General features: G+C 47.8%; 1 protein-coding gene across 1 annotated transcript in view; it reads right to left on the bottom strand.

Moving 5' to 3' along the window:
* Positions 1–19,834, bottom strand: part of LOC144496028 (voltage-gated inwardly rectifying potassium channel KCNH7-like) — a 124,591-nt gene that overhangs the window by 14,976 nt on the left and 89,781 nt on the right. Inside the window, exons 5-6 of the mRNA XM_078216980.1 lie at positions 3,458–3,857; positions 1,279–1,478 (exon numbers count right to left, since the gene is read on the bottom strand). Coding sequence (XP_078073106.1) covers positions 1,279–1,478; positions 3,458–3,857 — 600 coding nt within the window. The remainder of the gene's footprint in view (positions 1–1,278; positions 1,479–3,457; positions 3,858–19,834) is intronic.

Raw genomic sequence — 19,834 nt, 5'->3', positions numbered from 1 at the left:
ACCCTGGCAAAACCCAAACTGGGCGTCACTGAGCAGGTTATTGCTGAGCAGGTGCTGCTTGATAGCGCTGTCGATGACCCCTTCCATCACTTTACTGATGATCGAGAGTAGACTGATTGGGCGGTAATTGGCCGGGTTGGATTTGTCCTGCTTTTTGTGTACAGGACATACCTGGGCAATTTTCCACATTCATAGAAACCCTACAGTGCAGAAGGAGGCCATTTGGCCCATCGAGTCTGCACCAACCACAATCCCACCCAGGCCCTACCCCCACAAATTTACCCCGCTAATCCCTCTAACTACGCATCTCAGGGACAATTTTTAACCTGGCCAATCAACCTAACCCGCACATCTTTGGACTGTGGGAGGAAACCGGAGCACCCGGAGGAAACCCACGCAGACACGAGGAGAATGTGCAAACTCCACACAGACAGTGACCCAAGCCGGGAATCAAACCCGAGACCCTGGAGCTGTGAAGCAGCAGTGCCAACCACTGTGCTACCGTGCCGCCCATTGTTGGGTTGATGCCAGTGTTGTAACTGTACTGGAAGAGCTTGGCTAGGGAAGCAGCAAGTTCTGGGCACAAGTCTTCAGTACTATTGCTGGAATGTTATCAGGGCCCATTGCCTTTGCAGTATCCAGCGCCTCCAACTGTTTCTTGATATCACGTGGAGTGAATCGGATTGGCTGGAGACTGGCATCTGAGAGACTGGGGACCACTGGAGGAGGCTGAGATGGGTCATCCACTTGGCACTTCCGGCTGAAGATTGTTGCGAATCCTTCAGCCTTATCTTTTCACTGATGTGCTGGGCTCCTCCGTCATTGAGGACGGGGATATTTGTGGAACCTCCTCCAGTGAGTTGTTTAATTGTCCATCACCATTCACGGCTGGATGTGGAAAGTCTGTTTGTAACTGGGAGTCAGTAAGTGATGTCCGGGGTCCAGGAACCGGAGAGATTTCCAGCAGAACCGAGGGTGATTGGATGAAAAAGGTCGATGTCATTCTGCTTCCAGCATCCTGACAGTCACATGATCCAATGATGGAAATATTGACCAATCAGACTGATCAATGAGTTGGCGATTGACCCTGACGTGAGGTCAGGAAACTCTCAGTGCCGGCGGGGACGGGGGGGGTGCTCGGTCCAGAGCTGTGTAACCTCTTGAGCAAACTCTACCCTGCTCTCCACCATACTCCCACCCTATCCAAACCAGGAACTGCTGCTAATGAGCAGATCAGTCAGCCCATTGGCTGCTGAGCCAGCTCCAGCTCTGACTCACCGCATTCATATCGATGCCATTGGTGTAAGACCAGGCGTGTTGGAAATATTCCTCCAATCGCTGCCGCAGAGGGTTCGGGATCTGATGGAAGCGAATGAATTCTCGAACTCGAAGCATTTGTGTGTGATACCTGGCTGTGCCTGAGTATAGCCTCTGGATAATGGCAGATACATTCCCAAAAATACTGGCGTACATCAGAGCTACAGGAAGAGAGATCCGTGAGTGAAACAATCCTGACTGCAAAACCCCACACACTTCCTGAACTAACACACTGCACAAAAACACACCGGGGCAGGGGGTGAGAGATTGGAAGGTGCAGAGGGGGATTTACCCAAATGGTTCCAGGGATTGAGGGATCTTAGAAATCATAGAAATCATAGAAACCCTACAGTACAGAAAGAGGCCATTCAGCCCATCGAGTCTGCACCGACCACAATCCCACCCAGGCCCTAGCCCCATATCCCTATATATTTACCCACTAATCCCTCCAACCTACGCATCTCAGGACACTAAGGGCAATTTTTAGTATGGCCAATCAACCTAACCCGCACATCTTTGGACTGTGGGAGGAAACCGGAGCACCCGGAGGAAACCCACGCAGACACGAGGAGAATGTGCAAACTCCACACAGACAGTGACCCAAGCCGGGAATCGAACCCAGGTCCCTGGAGCTGTGAAGCAGCAGTGCTAACCACTGTGCTACCGTGCCGCCCTAATCACAAGATTCAGCTGGAGAAGCTGAGGTTGTTCTCCTGGGAGTGGATAGAGCTGTGAAGAAGGCCGATAGTGTGTTAGCTTTTATTAACAGGGGGTTGGAGTTTAAGAGCCGTGGGGTTATGCTGCAACTGTACAGGACCTTGGTGAGACCACATTTGGAATATTGTGTGCAGTTCTGGTCACCTCACTATAAGAAGGATGTGGAAGCGCTGGAAAGAGTGCAGAGGAGATTTACCAGGATGCTGCCTGGTTTGGAGGGTAGGTCATATGAGGAAAGGTTGAGGGAGCTAGGGCTGTTCTCTCTGGAGCGGAGGAGGCTGAGAGGAGACTTAATAGAGGTTTATAAAATGATGAAGGGGATAGATAGAGTGAACGTTCAAAGACTATTTCCTCGGGTGGATGGAGCTATTACAAGGGGGCATAACTATAGGGTTCGTGGTGGGAGATACAGGACGGATATCAGAGGTAGGTTCTTTACACAGAGAGTGGTTGGGGTGTGGAATGGACTGCCTGCAGTGATAGTGGAGTCAGACACTTTAGAAACATTTAAGCGGTTATTGGATAGGCACATGGAGCACACCAGGGTGATCGGGAGTGGGAAAGCTTGATCTTGGTTTCAGATAAAGCTCGGCACAACATCGTGGGCCGAAGGGCCTGTTCTGTGCTGTACTGTTCTGTGTTCTGTGTTCTGTGGGAGTGAAGGAGATCGAGGGGAGATTCAATCGAGGTCAACACGATGATCACAGCTTTAGATAGGGAGATAAAGAGACGCTGTTCCCTCGGCTGATGAACAAGACAGGGGGAGGAGAGCAGGGTTCACAGGTTTAAGATTTTGGGTGACGGATACTGGGAGTGGGTGGGGTGCATTGTGGATGGTGTGAGGATGAAGATTTTACACAGCGAGCGAGTGGTAATGAGCTGGAACTCACTGCTCATGGGGCCGGTGGATTCGGAGACGGTGAAGGATTTCCAATGGAAATTGGATGGGTTTTTGAAGGAAATAAATTTGCAGCATTCAGGAGTTGGAGCAGGAGAGTGATAGTAACTGGATTGATCCTCGGGGAGCTAGCATAGACTCGATGGGCTGAGTGGCTTCCTCTGTGCCATTGTGAGTCTAGAACATACTGACTATAACAAACACAATTCCCAAATCCATTTCTGCCCGGATCCCAAGAATTAATAAAAGTATTTTGGAAATACCACTCACAACATCAAATGAAAGTGAGGTTTTGTTTATATAGAGGGACCAATCATCTGTCAGATCACTGCCCAGCCACTGAAAACCAACACATTCTCCAGGATGTTGGAGCCAATCAGAGACAGGATTGATAACAATACCCAGTGGGGTCAGGGTGAGAGACAGGAAGTGATTCACTTTGTTATTATCTAAAACTTCCTGTCCCGTTCTATCATAAACCCCAAAATCAACCAATTAGCTTGAGGTATGCTTCAAGGTACTTACAGCCAATCAGCATCACGCAAATGGAGAAGATTTTCTCGGAGTTTGTATTGGGTGAGACGTTGCCAAATCCCACGCTCGTTAAGCTACTGAAGGTGAAGTAAAGTGCAGTCACGTACTTATCCTTAATGGTCGGACCGGATGAGGTGTCATTTTCATTGTAGGGCTTATCAATCTGATCACCCAGTGAATCCAGCCAGCCAATCTTAGGCTGCAAGAAGGTTCTCTCCACGTTGCCAATGGCGTACCAGATACAAGCCAGCCAATGAGCAATCAGGGCAAATGTGCACATGAGCAGGAATAGGACAGCGGCTCCATACTCAGAGTAACGGTCCAACTTCCGAGCCACACGGACCAACCGCAACAGACGGGCAGTCTTCAACAGTCCAATCAGTGTGGTTGTCTGCAAAAAGCAAGGTCCAGTGTTAGACAGACAGGCAACAAGGTAATGGACATCCGTGCCAAGCGAGTAGGAAACTCAGATTCACCTCACTAAGCTCAGGCTAGAATCATCGAATCAGACAATCATACAGTGCAGAAGAGGCCCTTCAGCCCATCGAGTCGGCACCCACACATTAGAAACACCTGAACTCCCATCTAATCCCATCTGCCAGCACTTGGCCCAAAGCCCTGAATGTTACGATGTGCCAAGTGCTGATCCAGGTACTTTTTAAAGGATGTGAGGCATCCCGCCTCCACCACCCTCCCAGGCAGCGCATTCCAGACCCTCACCACCCTCTGGGTAAAAAGGTTTTTCCTCACATTCCCCCTAAACCTCCTGCCCCTCACCTTGAACCTGTGTCCCCTCGAGACTGACCCTCCAACTAAGGGGAACAGCTGCTCCTTATCCACTCTGTCCATGCCCCTCATAATCTTGTACACCTCGATCAGGTCGCCCCTCAGTCTTTTCTGTTCCAGAGAAAACAACCCAAGCCTATCCAACCTCTCTTCATAACTGAAACGCTCCATCCCAGGCAGCATCCTGGTGAATCTCCTCTGCACCCCCTCCAGTGCAATCACATCCTTCCGAAAATGTGGTGACCAGAACTGCAAATGTCCCAAATGCCTTTTTCACCACCCTATTAACATGCCCTTCCGCTTTCAGAGATCTGTGGACAAACACACCAAGGTCCCTTTGTTCCTCAGAACTTCCTAGTGTCCTACCATTCATTGAGTATCTTCTTGTCAAATTACTCCTTCCAAAGTGTATCCCCTCACACTTTTCAGGGTTAAATTCCATCTGCCACTTATCTGCCCATTTGACCATTCAGTCTACATCTTCTTGTAGCCTAAGACACTCTGTCTCACTGTTAACCACCTGTCCAATCCTTGTGTCATCCGCAAACTTACTGATCCTACCCCCCCACATCGTCAATGTCATTTATATAAATGATGAATAATAGGGAACCCAGCACGGATCCCTGTGGTACTCCACTGGACACTGGCTTCCAGTCACTAAAGCAGCTTTCTGTCATCACCCTCTGTCTCCTACAACTGAGCCAATTTTGAACCCACTTTATCAAATTACCCTGAATCCCATATTCTTTACAAGTCTCCCATGTGGGACCTTGTCAAAAGCTTTGCTGAAATCCATATAAACTACATCGACTGCACTCCCCTCATCTACACACCTGGTCACCTCCTCAAAAGATTCAATCAAATGTTAGGCATGACCTCCCTCTGATGAAGCCATGCTGACTGTCCCTGATCAAGCTTTGCCTCTCCAAGTGGAGATAGATACTCTCCTTCAGAAGTTTCTCCAGTAGTTTCTCTGCCACTGACGTGAGACTCACTGGTCTGTAGTTCCCTGGTTTATCTCTACAACCCTCCTTAAATAGCAGAACCACGTTAGCTGTTCTCCAGTCGTCTGGCACCTCCCCCATGGTCATTGGAATTCAGAAGAATGAGGGGAGATCTTATAGAAACATATAGAACCACAGAACCATAGAACATTACAGCACAGAAACAGGCCTTTTGGCCCTTCTTGGCTGTGCCGGACCATTTTTCTGCCTCGCCCCACTGACCTGCACTTGGACCATATCCCTCCACACCCCTCTCATCCATGAACCTGTCCAAGTTTTTCTTAAATGTTAAAAGTGAGCCCGCATTCACCACTTCATCCGGCAGCTCATTCCACACTCCCACCACTCTCTGTGTGAAGAAGCCCCCCCTAATATTCCCTTTAAACTTTTCCCCCTTCACCCTTAACCCATGCCCTCTGGTTTTTTTCTCCCCTAGCCTCAGTGGAAAAAGCCTGCTTGCATTCACTCTATCTATACCCATCAAAATCTTATACACCTCTATCAAATCTCCCCTCAATCTTCTACGCTCCAGGGAATAATGTCCTAACCTAATATAAGATTATGAAGGGAATAGACAAGATAGAAGCAGGAAAGTTGTTTCCACTGGCGGGTGAAACTAGAACGAGGGGCAAAGCCTCAAAATAAGGTGAAGCAGATTTAGGACTGAGTTGAGGAGGAACTTCTTCACACAAAGGGTTGTGAGTCTGTGGAATTCTCTGCCCAGTGAAGAAGTTGAGGCTACCTCATTGAATGTTTTTAGGGCAAGCTTAGATAAATTTTTGAACAGTCAAGGAATTAAGGGTGATGATGAGCAGGCGGGTAAGTGGAGCTGAGTCTACGAAAAGATCAGCCATGATCTTATTCCCAGGGTGGAAGAGTCAATTACTAGGGGGCACAGGTTTAAGGTGCGAGGGGCAAGTTTAAAAAGAGATGTACGAGGCAGATTTTTTACACAGAGAGTGGTGGGTGCCTGGAACTCGTTGCCGGGGGAGGTAGTGGAAGCGGATACGGTAGTGACTTTTAAGGGGCGTCTTGACAAGTACATGAATGAGATGGGAATAGAGGGATATGGTCCCTGGAAGGGTAGGGGATTTTAGTTCAGTCGGGCAGCATGGTCGGTGCAGGCTTGGAGGGCCGAAGGGCCTGTTCCTGTGCTGTAATTTTCTTTGTTCTTTGTTATTGAATGGCGGAACAGGCTTGAGGGGCCAGATGGCCTACTCCTGCTCCTAGTTCTTATGTTCTTATCATAGAAATCATAGAAACCCTACAGTGCAGAAGGAGGCCATTCGGCCCATCGAGTCTGCACCGACCACAATCCCACCCAGGCCCTACCCCCACATATTTACCCGCTAATCCCTCTAACTACACATCTCAGGGACAATTTTTAACCTGGCCAATCAACCTAACCCGCACATCTTTGGACTGTGGGAGGAAACCGGAGCACCCGGAGGAAACCCACGCAGACACGAGGAGAATGTGCAAACTCCACACAGACAGTGACCCGAGCCGGGAATCGAACCCGGGACCCTGGAGCTGTGAAGCAGCAGTGCTAACCACTGTGCTACCGTGCCGCCCCATGTCAGAGAGGAATTGAAACTTTGGGTCAGAGCCCCTGCAATCTCCTCCCTTGCCTCCCGCAGCAGCCTAGGACACAATTGAAATGGACCTGGAGACTGGAAGTTGAACATAGAACATAGAACATAGAACATTACAGCGCAGAACAGGCCCTTCGGCCCACGATGTTGCACCGACCAGTTAAAAAAAAACTGTGACCCTCCAACCTAAACCAATTTCTTTTCGTCCATGAACCTATCTACGGATCTCTTAAACGCCCCCAAACTAGGCGCATTTACTACTGATGCTGGCAGGGCATTCCAATCCCTCACCACCCTCTGGGTAAAGAACCTACCCCTGACATCGGTTCTATAACTACCCCCCCTCAATTTAAAGCCATGCCCCCTCGTGCTGGATTTCTCCATCAGAGGAAAAAGGCTATCACTATCCACCCTATCTAAACCTCTAATCATCTTATATGTTTCAATAAGATCCCCTCTTAGCCGCCGCCTTTCCAGCGAAAACAATCCCAAATCCCTCAGCCTCTCCTCATAGGATCTCCCCTCCATACCAGGCAACATCCTGGTAAACCTCCTCTGCACCCTCTCCAAAGCCTCCACATCCTTCCTGTAATGTGGGGACCAGAACTGCACACAGTACTCCAAGTGCGGCCGCACCAGAGTTGTGTACAGTTGCAACATAACGCTACGACTCCTAAATTCAATCCCCCTACCAATAAACGCCAAGACACCATATGCCTTCTTAACAACCTTATCTACTTGATTCCCAACTTTCAGGGATCTATGCACACATACACCTAGATCCCTCTGCTCCTCCACACTATTCAAAGTCCTCCCGTTAGCCCTATACTCAACACATCTGTTATTCCTACCAAAGTGAATTACCTCACACTTCTCCGCATTAAACTCCATCCGCCACCTCTCAGCCCAACTTTGCAACCTGTCTAAGTCTTCCTGCAAACTACGACACCCTTCCTCACTGTCTACCACACCACCGACTTTGGTGTCATCAGCAAATTTGCTAATCCACCCAACTATACCCTCATCCAGATCATTAATAAATATTACAAACAGCAGTGGCCCCAAAACAGATCCCTGAGGTACACCACTTGTAACCGCACTCCATGATGAATATTTACTATCAACCACCACCCTCTGTTTCCTATCCGCTAGCCAATTCCTGATCCAATTTCCTAGATCACCCCCGATCCCATACATCTGCATTTTCTGCAGAAGCCTACCATGGTGAACCTTATCAAACGCCTTACTAAAATCCATATATACCACGTCCACTGCCTTGCCCCCATCCACCTCCTTGGTCACTTTCTCAAAAAACTCAATAAGGTTAGTAAGGCACGACCTACCTGCCACAAAACCATGCTGACTATCACCTATCAATTCATTACTCTCCAAATAACTATAAATCCTATCCCTTATAATTTTTTCCAACATCTTGCCGACAACAGAAGTGAGACTCACCGGTCTATAATTCCCGGGGAAGTCTCTGTTCCCCTTCTTAAACAATGGGACAACATTCGCTAACCTCCAATCTTCTGGTACTATACCAGAGGCCAACGACGACCTGAAGATCAGAGCCAGAGGCTCTGCAATCACTTCTCTTGCCTCCCAGAGAATCCTTGGATAAATCCCATCCGGACCAGGGGATTTATCTATTTTCAGACCCTCCAGAATATCCTGCACATCCTCCTTATCAACTGTAATACTGTCTATTCTACTCCCTTGCAACCCAGTGTCCTCCTCAGCTATATTCATGTCCCCTTGCGTGAACACCGAAGAGAAATATTGGTTCAATGCTTCACCAATCTCCTCCGGTTCCACACATAACTTCCCTCTGCCATCTATAACTGGCCCTAAACTTGCCCTAACCAACCTTCTGTTCTTGACATACCTATAGAACGCCTTAGGATTCTCTTTAACCCTATCCGTTGAGTTTTTTGAGGAGGTGACAAAAATGATTGACGAGGGAAGGGCCGTGGATGTCGTCTACATGGATTTTAGTAAAGCATTTGACAAAGTCCCTCATGGCAGGCTGGTGCAAAAGATTAAATCTCACGGGATCAAAGGTGAACTAGCTAGATGGGTGGAGAACTGGCTTGGCCATAGAAGACAGAGGGTAGCAGTGGAGGGGTCTTTTTCTGATTGGAGGTCTGTGACTAGTGGTGTTCCGCAGGGTTCTGTACTGGGACCTCTGCTGTTTGTGATATATGTAAATGATTTGGAGGAAGATGTAGCTGGTGTGATTAGTAAGTTTGTGGACGACACGAAGATTGCTGGAGTTGCAGATAGTGATGAACATTGTCAGAGAATACAGCAGGATATAGATAGGCTGGAACATTGGGCAGAGAAATGGCAGATGGAATTTAATCCAGATAAATGCGAAGTGATGCATTTTGGTAGATCTAATGCAGGGGGGAGCTATACAATAAATGGCAGAACCATCAGGAGTATAGACACACAGAGGGACTGGGGTGTACAAGTCCACAGATCCTTAAAGGTGGCAGCACAGGTGGAAAAGGTGATGAAGAAGACATATGGCATGCTTGCCTTTATTGGACGGGGCATAGAGTATAAAAGTTGGCATCTGATGTTGCAGTTATATAGAATGTTGGTTAGGCCACATTTGGAATACTGCGCCCAGTTGTGGTGGCCACACCACCAGAAGGACGTGGAGGCTTTGGAGAGAGTGCAGAGGAGGTTTACCAGGATGTTGCCTGGTATGGAGGGGCTTAGCTATGAGGAGAGATTGAGTAAACTGGGGTTGTTCTCCCTGGAAAGACGGAGGATGAGGGGTGACCTAATAGAAGTTTATAAAATTATGAAGGGCATAGATAGGGTGAACAGTTGGAAGCTTTTTCCCAGGTCAGAAATGACAAACACAAGGGGTCACAAGTTCAAGGTAAGGGGGGGCAAGGTTCAATACAGATATGCGGGGGACATATTTTACACAGAGGGTGGTGGGGGCCTGGAATGCACTCCCAAGCAAGGTGATTGAGGCAGACACGCTGGGATCATTTAAGACTTATCTAGATAGCCACATGAACAGACTGGGAATAGAGGGATACAAACGGATGGTCTAGTTAGGAACACATGATCGGTGCAGGCTTGGAGGGCCGAAGGGCCTGTTCCTGCGCTGTATTGTTCTTTGTTCTTTTTTCTTTGTTCTTTATCCACTTTTGAAGCTGCCACCAACTCCAACACCTTGTCCTTCCCTGTGTCAATTTGCTCAAGAACCTCACAGTCTCTCTGTCTGAATTACACACCATCGTCCTCATTCTCTTGGGTGAAGGCGGATGTGATGTTTCATTCAACACTCTACCAATGTCCTCTGGCTCCCCCCACAGATTGCCCCCTAATGGGCCCTACCCTTTCCCTGGTTATCCTCTTCCCGTTGAAATAGAAACATAGAAAGAAACATAGAAAAACTACAGCACAAAACAGGCCCTTCGGCCAAACTTGTCCATGCCACCCCTTTATTTTAAACTCCTAAGCTAATCCCAATTGTCCGCATTTGGCCCATATCCTTCTATACCCATAGAAACATAGAAAAACTACAGCACAAAACAGGCCCTTCGGCCCCACATGTTGTGCCGAACATATCCCTACCTTCTAGGCCTACCTATAACCCTCCATCCTATTAAGTCCCATGTACTCATCCAGGAGTCTCTTAAAAGACCCTATTGAGTTTGCCTCCACCACCACTGACGGCAGCCGATTCCACTCGCCCACCACCCTCTGTGTGAAAAACTTACCCCTAACATCTCCCCTGTGCCTACCCCCCAGCACCTTAAACCTGTGTCCTCTCGTAGCAGACATTTCCACCCTGGGAAAAAGCCTCTGAGAGTCCACCCGATCTATGCCTCTCAACATCTTATACACCTCTATTAGGACTCCTCTCATCCTATGTCTCTCCAAGGAGAAAAGACTGAGCTCCCTCAGCCTATCCTCATAAGGCATGCCACTCAATCCAGGCAACATCCTTGTAAATCTCCTCTGCACCCTTTCAATCTTTCCCACATCCTTCCTGTAATGAGGCGACCAGAGCTGAGCACAGTACTCCAAGTGGGGTAAGCTCAGTCTAACCTCCCTCACCTTCTGAAGCAGCAGGCTCCAGGACACTGGGCTCGGGGGCCAGGGATTGGTTAGCTACCAGCAAGCTGTGGCTATGGATAAATCGGTCTTTGTCAGGTGGGCAGGCTGTAACTGGTGGAGTGCCACGTGGGTCTTTGCTGTGGCCTCAACATTTTACAATCTGCATCAATAACTTGGACAAAGGGGCCGAATGTATGATGGTTAACCTTGCTGATGGCACCAGGATAGAGTCATAAAGTCAAGGGGATTTACAGCATGGAAACAGGCCCTTCAGCCCAACTTGCCCATGCCGCCCAGTTTTTACCACTAAGCTAGTCCCAATTGCCCGCATTTGGCCCATATCCCTCTGTACCCATCTTACCCATGTAACTGTCTAAACGCTTTTTAAAAGACAAAGGCAATAGGTAGGAAAGTTGTGAAGTGGAGCTAGAGAGTCTGTATAGGGATATAGACTGGTGAAGTGAGTGGGTGTAAGATTGGCAGATGGAGTCTAATGTGGGAAAATGTGAACTTGTCCATTTCAGCAGCAAGAATAGAAAAGCATTATACTATTTAAATGGCGAGAGATTGCAGAACTTGGTGGTACAGAGGGAACTGGGTGTTCAGGTAAGCAGATATAGGAAATGATTCAGAAGGGCAATGGAATGTTGGTCTTTATTGCAAGGGGAGGGAGTTTATGTCGGAATCTTTGACTGCAGCTGGACATGGCATTGGTGAGGCCACTTCACAATGTTGGTCTCATTTGAAAAAGGCACAATTGTGCTTGAAGCAGTTTCGAGAATGCTCGCTGGACTCATTCCTGGGGTGTGGGGCTTCTCTTGTGAACATAAAAAGAATAGAAACAGCAGGAGGAGGGCCATTCAGCCCTTCGTCACCACTTGCCCAGTCAGTGAGATCATGGTTAATCTCCATCGGTACCATTTCCCTGCACTATCCCCACATCCCTCATGTTTTTAACATGTAGATATTTATTATTCGCTGTCTTGGACATGCCCAATGATTGATTTTCCACAGCCTCTGGGGTAAAGAAATTCCTCCTCATCTCAGTCCTAAATGGCCTGCCCCTTACTCTGAGACTGTGTCCCTGGTTCTAGACTCAGCCCAAAGAAACATCCGACCCACACCCTGTGAGAATTTTGTACATTATAATGAGATTACCTCCCATTAATCTCAACGGCAGAGAATAAAGGCTCAGTGTATTTCATCGTTCCTCACAGAATAATCCCTCCATCCCAGGAATTAGTTTTGTGAACCTTTGTGGAACTTTATGGCAAGAATATCTTTCCAAAGGTAAAAGACCAAAGATGTGCACGATACTCCAGGTGCAGCCTCACCATTGTTCGATCTAACTCTCAGGATCACAGAATTGTTACGGTGCAGAAGGAGGCCATTCGGCCCATCGTGTCTGTACTGGCTCTCCAAACGAGCATTATAACTTAGTGCCATTCTCCTGCCTTTTCCCCGTACTCCTGCGCATTGGTTCTATTCAATGGATAATCCGCTGCCCTCCCGAGTGCCTCCATTGAACCTGCCTCCACCTCACTCCCAGGCAGAACATTCCAGACCTCCACCACTAGCTGGGTGAGAAAGATTTTTCTCACATCACACTTGCTTCTTTTGTGAATCACTTTAACTCTGCGCCCTCTCGTTCTCGATCCTTTTCTGAGCAGGAACAGTTCTCCCTCTCTACTCTGTCCAGCCCCCTCATGATTTTGAACATCTCTATCAGATCTCCTCTCAGCCTTCCTCTATCCAAGGAGAACAGTCCCAACCTCTCCAATCCATCCTCATCACTGAAGATTCTCATCCCTGGAACCGTTCTTGTAAACCTTTTCTTAGGGGCTTGGTTATGAGGAGAGATTGGGTAAACTGGGGTTGTTCTCACTGGAAAGACGGAGGATGAGGGGTGACTTAATAGAGGTGTATAAAATTATGAAAGACATAGATAGGGTGAACGGTGGGAAGCTTTTCCCCAGGTCGGTGGTGACGTTCACGAGGGGTCATAGGTTCAAGGTGAAGGGGGGGAGGTTTAACACGGATATCAGAAGGACGTATTTTACACAGAGGGTGGTGGGGGCCTGGAATGCGCTGCTGGGCAAGGTGGTGGAGGCGGACACACTGGGAACGTTTAAGACTTATCTAGACAGCCACATGAACGGAGTGGGAATGGAGGGATACAAAAGAATGGTCTAGTTTGGACCAGGGAGCGGCGCGGGCTTGGAGGGCCGAAGGGCCTGTTCCTGTGCTGTATTGTTCTTTGTTCTGCTCTCTCTCCAATGTGTTCACATCCTTCCTATAGAGTAGCGCCCAGAACTGTACACAATACTCCAGCTGAGGCCTAACTAGTGTCTTGTATAAGTTCAGTATAGTCTCCTTGCTCTTGTACTCTGTGCCCCTATTAATGAATCCCAGAATACTCTCTGCTTTATTAACTGCTGTCTTTTGGCCAAGGTAAGATTTGAACTCACTTGCAGATTTGTCTGGGCAGCTGAATGATTGTTCTAAACCATAGCCATAACGCTCCTCTCCCCCATCATTGCAGCAAGATATCTTTCCTCCTGTACTCAAAGCCCCTTGCAATGAAAGCCAACATTCCACTTGTCGCTTGCTTTATCTGCATGTTCGCTTTCTGTGTCTCGCGAACAAGTTCTCTGGATTTATGTTACTCGTACTAAAGTGGATAACCCACATTTTCCCACATTGTATTTCGTTCTACATATTGTTACCCACTCATTTAGTCTCCCATAAAACCACAAGAACGAGGAACAAGAGGAGGCCGTTCGGCCTCTCGAGCCTCTTCCGCCATTCAATAGGATCATGGCTGATTTTATGGCCCACCCCCTCACCTGCTACGATTCCTGTGTCGGGGGGAACGGGAAAACTCCCCTCAAGGACTCTGCCCCCACAGCTCTCTGTGGTAAGGAGTTCCAAAGACTCCCGACCCTCTGGGAGAAAAAAATTCCCCCCCAAAGAACAAAGAACAGTACAGCACAGGAACAGGCCCTTCGGCCCTCCGAGCCTGCGCCAATCATGATGCCCTAACTAAACTAAAACCGTACGCACTTAGAGAGTCCGTATCCTTCCATTCCCATCCTATTCATGTATTCGTCAAGTTGGCCCTGAACTGCTGCTATCGTACCTGCTCCCACCTCCCCTCCCCGGGCAGCGCGTTCCAGACATTCAGCACCCTAGCTCAGGGTTAAGTTTCCGCCTCTTTATTCTGAGACTGTGTTCTCTGGTCCCAGACTCTCCCATGAGGGGAAACTTCCTCTGGCAGCAAGAATAGAAAAGCAGATTACTCTTTAAATGGAGAGAGATTGCAGAGCTCTGAGATACAGAGGGATCTGGGTGTCCTGGTACATGAATCAGGAAAAGTTAGTATTCAGCCAGTGATTGGGAAGGAAATGAAATGTTGGTGTGCGTTGCAAGGGGAATGGAATATCGAAATAGTGAAGCTTTGCTGCAGTTGTGCAGAGTGTTGCTGAGACCACATTTGGAACACTGTTTTGAACAAAGAACAAAGAACAAAGAACAGTACAGCACAGGAAACAGGCCCTTCGGCCCTCCAAGCCTGTGCCGCTCCTTGGTCCAACTAGACCAATCGTTTGTATCCCTCCATTCCCAGGCTGCTCATGTGACTATCCAGGTAAGTCTTAAACGATGTCAGCGTGCCTGCCTCCACCACCCTACTTGGCAGCGCATTCCAGGCCCCCACCACCCTCTGTAAAAAACGTCCCTCTGATGTCTGAGTTATACTTCGCCCCTCTCAGCTTGAGCCCGTGACCCCTCGTGATCGTCACCTCCGACCTGGGAAAAAGCTTCCCACTGTTCACCCTACCCATACCCTTCATAATCTTGTATACCTCTATTAGATCTCCCCTCATTCTCTGTCTTTCCAAGGAGAACAACCCCAGTTTACCCAATCTCTCCTCATAGCTAAGACCCTCCATACCAGGCAACATCCTGGTAAACCTTCTCTGCACTCTCTCCAATGCCTCCACGTCCTTCTGGTAGTGCGGCGACCAGAACTGGACGCAGTACTCCAAATGCGGCCTAACCAGCGTTCTATACAGCTGCATCATCAGACTCCAGCTTTTATACTCTATACCCCGTCCTATAAAGGCAAGCATACCATATGCCTTCTTCACCACCTTCTCCACCTGTGTTGCCACCTTCAAGGATTTGTGGACTTGCACACCTAGGTCCCTCTGTGTTTCTATACTCCTGATGACTCTGCCATTTATTGTATAACTCCTCCCTACATTATTTCTTCCAAAATGCATCACTTCGCATTTATCCGGATTAAATTCCATCTGCCACCTCTCCGCCCAATTTTCCAGCCTATCTATATCCTGCTGTATTGCCCGACAATGCTCTTCGCTATCCGCAAGTCCAGCCATCTTCGTGTCATCCGCAAACTTGCTGATTACACAAGATTTCATTGCAGTTCAGAGAAGGTTCACTTGGCTCAGCTTGGGATGGGGGAGGGGGGTTTATTTGAGGAGGATGGCGAGGCTTGTATCCACTGGAGTTTAGCAGAAACAAGAAATCCTGAGGGTAACTTATGGGGGTGCATGCCGAAAGTATATTTCCTCTTGTGGGAGAGACGAGAATGAGGGGGACGCAATTTAAAAACAAGGGCTCTGCTATTGAAGGTGGAGATAGAAACACAGAAACTAGAAGCAGGAGGAGGCCATTCGGCCCTTCGAGCTTGCTCCATCATTCATTTTGATCATGGCTGATCATTAAATTCAATATCCTGATCCCACCCTTCCCCCCATATCCCTTGATCCCTTTCTAATTTCTTCTTGAAATCAGACAACATTTTGGCCTCAACTACTTTCTGTGGGAGTGAACTCCACACCTTCACCACCCTCTGGGTGAAGAAATTTCTCCTCACCTCAGTTAGAGTCATAGAGGTCTACAGCATGGAAACAGGCCCTTCAGCCCCACTTGTCCATGCTGCCCCTTTTTTAAAACCCCGAAGCTAATCCCAATTGCCCGCGTTTGGCCCATATCCCTCTATACCCATCTTACCCATGTAACTGTCTAAATGCTTTTTAAAAGACAAAATTGTAATAGAGTCAGAGAGGTTCTAAAAGGTTTACCCTTATCCTCAAACTATGACCCCTAGTTCTGGACTCCCTCACCATCAGGAACATTCATTCTGAATCCACACTGTCTAACCCTGTTAGAATTTTATAAGTTTCCATGAGATCCCCTCTCACTCTTCTAAACTCCAGTGAATATAATCCCAACTGACTTAGTGTCTCCTCATATGACAAACCTGCCATCCCGGGAATCAGCCTGGTAAACCTTCGCTGCATTCCCTCTATAGCAAGATGAGGAACTCTCTTCCCAGAGAGAACCAAGGGCAGTGTCAATAGAACATAAGAACATAAGAACATAAGAAATAGGAGCAGGAGTAGGCCATCTAGCCCCTCGAGCCTGCCCCGCCATTCAATAAGATCATGGCTGATCTGACGTGGATCAGTACCACTTACCCGCCTGATCCCCATAACCCTTAATTCCCTTACCGCTCAGGAATCCATCCATCCGCGCTTTAAACATATTCAGCGAGGTAGCCTCCATCACCTCAGTGGGCAGAGAATTCCAGAGATTCACCACCCTCTGGGAGAAGAAGTTCCTCCTCAACTCTGTCTTAAACCGACCCCCCTTTATTTTGAGGCTGTGTCCTCTAGTTTTAACTTCCTTACTAAGTGGAAAGAATCTCTCCGCCTCCACTCTATCCAGCCCCCGCATTATCTTATAAGTCTCCATAAGATCCCCCCTCATCCTTCTAAACTCCAACGAGTACAAACCCAATCTCCTCAGCCTCTCCTCATAATCCAAACCCCTCATCTCCGGTATCAACCTGGTGAACCTTCTCTGCACTCCCTCCAATGCCAATATATCCTTCCTCATATAAGGGGACCAATACTGCACACAGTATTCCAGCTGCGGCCTCACCAATGCCCTGTACAGGTGCATCAAGACATCCCTGCTTTTATATTCTATCCCCCTCGCAATATAGGCCAACATCCCATTTGCCTTCTTGATCACCTGTTGTACCTGCAGACTGGGCTTTTGCGTCTCATGCACAAGGACCCCCAGGTCCCTTTGCACGGTAGCATGTTTTAATTTGTTTCCATTGAGATAGTAATCCCATTTGTTATTATTTCCTCCAAAGTGTATAACCTCGCATTTATCAACGTTATACTCCATTTGCCATATCCTCGCCCACTCACTCAGCCTGTCCAAATCTCTCTGCAGATCTTCTCCGTCCTCCACACGATTCACTTTTCCACTTATCTTTGTGTCGTCTGCAAACTTCGTTACCCTACACTCCGTCCCCTCCTCCAGATCATCTATATAAATGGTAAACAGTTGCGGCCCGAGTACCGATCCCTGCGGCACGCCACTAGTTACCTTCCTCCAACCGGAAAAACACCCATTTATTCCGACTCTTTGCTTCCTGTCAGATAGCCAGTCCCCAATCCACTTTAACACACTACCCCCAACTCCGTGTGCCCTAATCTTCTTCAGCAGCCTTTTATGGGGCACCTTATCAAACGCCTTTTGGAAATCCAAAAACACCGCATCCACCGGTTCTCCTCCATCAACCGCCCTAGTCACATCTTCATAAAAATCCAACATGTTCGTCAAGCACGACTTTCCCCTCATGAATCCATGCTGCGTCTGATTGATCGAACCATTTCTATCCAGATGCCCTGCTATCTCCTCTTTAATAATGGATTCCAGCATTTTCCCTACTACAGACGTTAAGCTGACCGGCCTATAGTTACCCGCCTTTTGTCTCCTTCCTTTTTTAAACAGCGGCGTAACATTAGCCGTTTTCCAATCAACCGGCACTACCCCAGAATGCAACGAGTTTTGATAAATAATCACTAACGCATCCACTATTACCTCTGACATTTCTTTCAATACCCTGGGATGCATTCCATCCGGACCCGGGGACTTGTCCACCTTCAGTCCCATTAGTCTACCCAGCACTGCCTCTCTGGTAACATTAATTGTATTAAGTATTTCTCCTGCTGCCAACCCTCTATCGTTAATATTTGGCAAACTATTTGTGTCCTCCACCGTGAAGACCGACACAAAAAACTTATTTAAAGACTCAGCCATATCCTCATTTCCCACTATTAACTCCCCCCTCTCGTCCTCCAAGGGTCCAACATTCACTCTAGCCACTCTATTCCTTTTTATATATTTATAAAAACTTTTACTATCATTTTTTATATTAATTGCTAGCCTAGCTTCATAGTCTATCCTTCCTTTCTTTATCGCTTTCTTAGTCTCTCTTTGTTGTTTCTTAAGTTTTTCCCAATCACTTGTTTCTCCACTATTTTTGGCCACTCTGTACGCAGCTGTTTTTATTTTAATACTCTCCTTTATTTCCTTCGTTATCCACGGCTGGTTCTCCCTTTTCTTACAATCCTTGTTTTTTGCTGGAATATATTTTTGCTGAGAACTGAAAAGGATCTCCTTAAAAATCCTCCACTGTTCCTCAGCTATCCTACCTGCCAGCCTGCTCTCCCAGTCTACCTTAGCCAATTCATCCCTCATCCTATCATATTTCCCTCTGTTCAAACAGAGGACACTGGTTTGAGACCAAACTTTCTCCTCTTCCATCTGAATCAGAAATTCGACCATATTGTGGTCACTAGACCCAAGAGGGTCCTTCACAATAAGATCCTTAATTCTACCTACCTCGTTACACAATACCAGATCCAAAATAGCTCGTTCCCTCGTCGGTTCCGTAACATGCTGTTCAAGGAAACTATCCCGACAGCATTCTAAGAACTCTTCCTCCATTCCACCCTTACCGACTTGAGTCTGCCAGTCAATGTGCATGTTGAAGTCCCCCATGATTATTGCCGTTCCGTTTTTACACGCATCCCTTATCTGCTTGTTTACAGCCTTCCCTACCTCAACATTATTATTTGGGGGCCTATATACCACACCTACTAGTGTCTTTCTCCCTCTACTATTCCTCATCTCTACCCATAATGATTCCACGTTTTGTTCCTCAGAGCCTATGTCATCCCTCAGTACTACCCTGATATTATCTCTTATTAATAGCGCGACCCCACCACCTTTTCCTTCCTGTCTATTCTTCCTAAACGCCTGATACCCCTGGATATTCATCTCCCAGTCCTGGTCACCTTTCAGCCACGTTTCTGTAATGGCCACTAGATCGTACCCACTTGTGCTGATTTGCACCATCAACTCATTCACCTTGTTCCGAATGCTTCGTGCATTCAGGCAAAGTGTCCTTATTCCAGCTTTTATCTGGACCCGCTTTGATGAGTCGCGAACACCCTCTCCCTCTACTCCCTTATCTAAATTACCGCCTTCATTCACTTGCACCCTCTCCTCTACCATTAATTTTGTAATTCCCCTTACCCCTGCATCCTCCCCCCCATCAATTAGTTCCTTGATCCTAGTCAACTCTTCTAGCTCCCTTCCCCCCAACCTATCTAGTTTAAATTCTCCCCAGTAGCCTTAGCCAACCTACCGGCCAGGATATTGGTCCCCGTGTGATTCAAGTTCCACCCGTTTTTTGTATACAGATCACCCCTGCCCCTAAAGAGGTCCCAATGGTCCAGGAACCTGAATCCCTGCCCCCTGCACCAGTCCCTCAGCCACACATTCATCCTCCACCTCACTCCATTCCTGCCCTCACCTTCCCGTGGCACAGGCAGTAATCCTGAGATTACTACCTTTGCTTTCCTCTTTCTCAGCTGTCTCCCTAATTCCCTGTACTCCCTTTTCATGACCCCTTCTCCCTTCCTACCCACATCAGCGGTACCAATATGTACCGCTACCTCAGGCTCCTCTCCCTCCCACTTCAGGATTTCCGGGACGCGACT

This window comes from Mustelus asterias, chromosome 7 (genome assembly GCF_964213995.1).
Source record: "Mustelus asterias chromosome 7, sMusAst1.hap1.1, whole genome shotgun sequence".
Lineage (NCBI taxonomy): Eukaryota > Metazoa > Chordata > Chondrichthyes > Carcharhiniformes > Triakidae > Mustelus > Mustelus asterias.
This window is presented reverse-complemented; position numbering and strand designations above follow the sequence as displayed.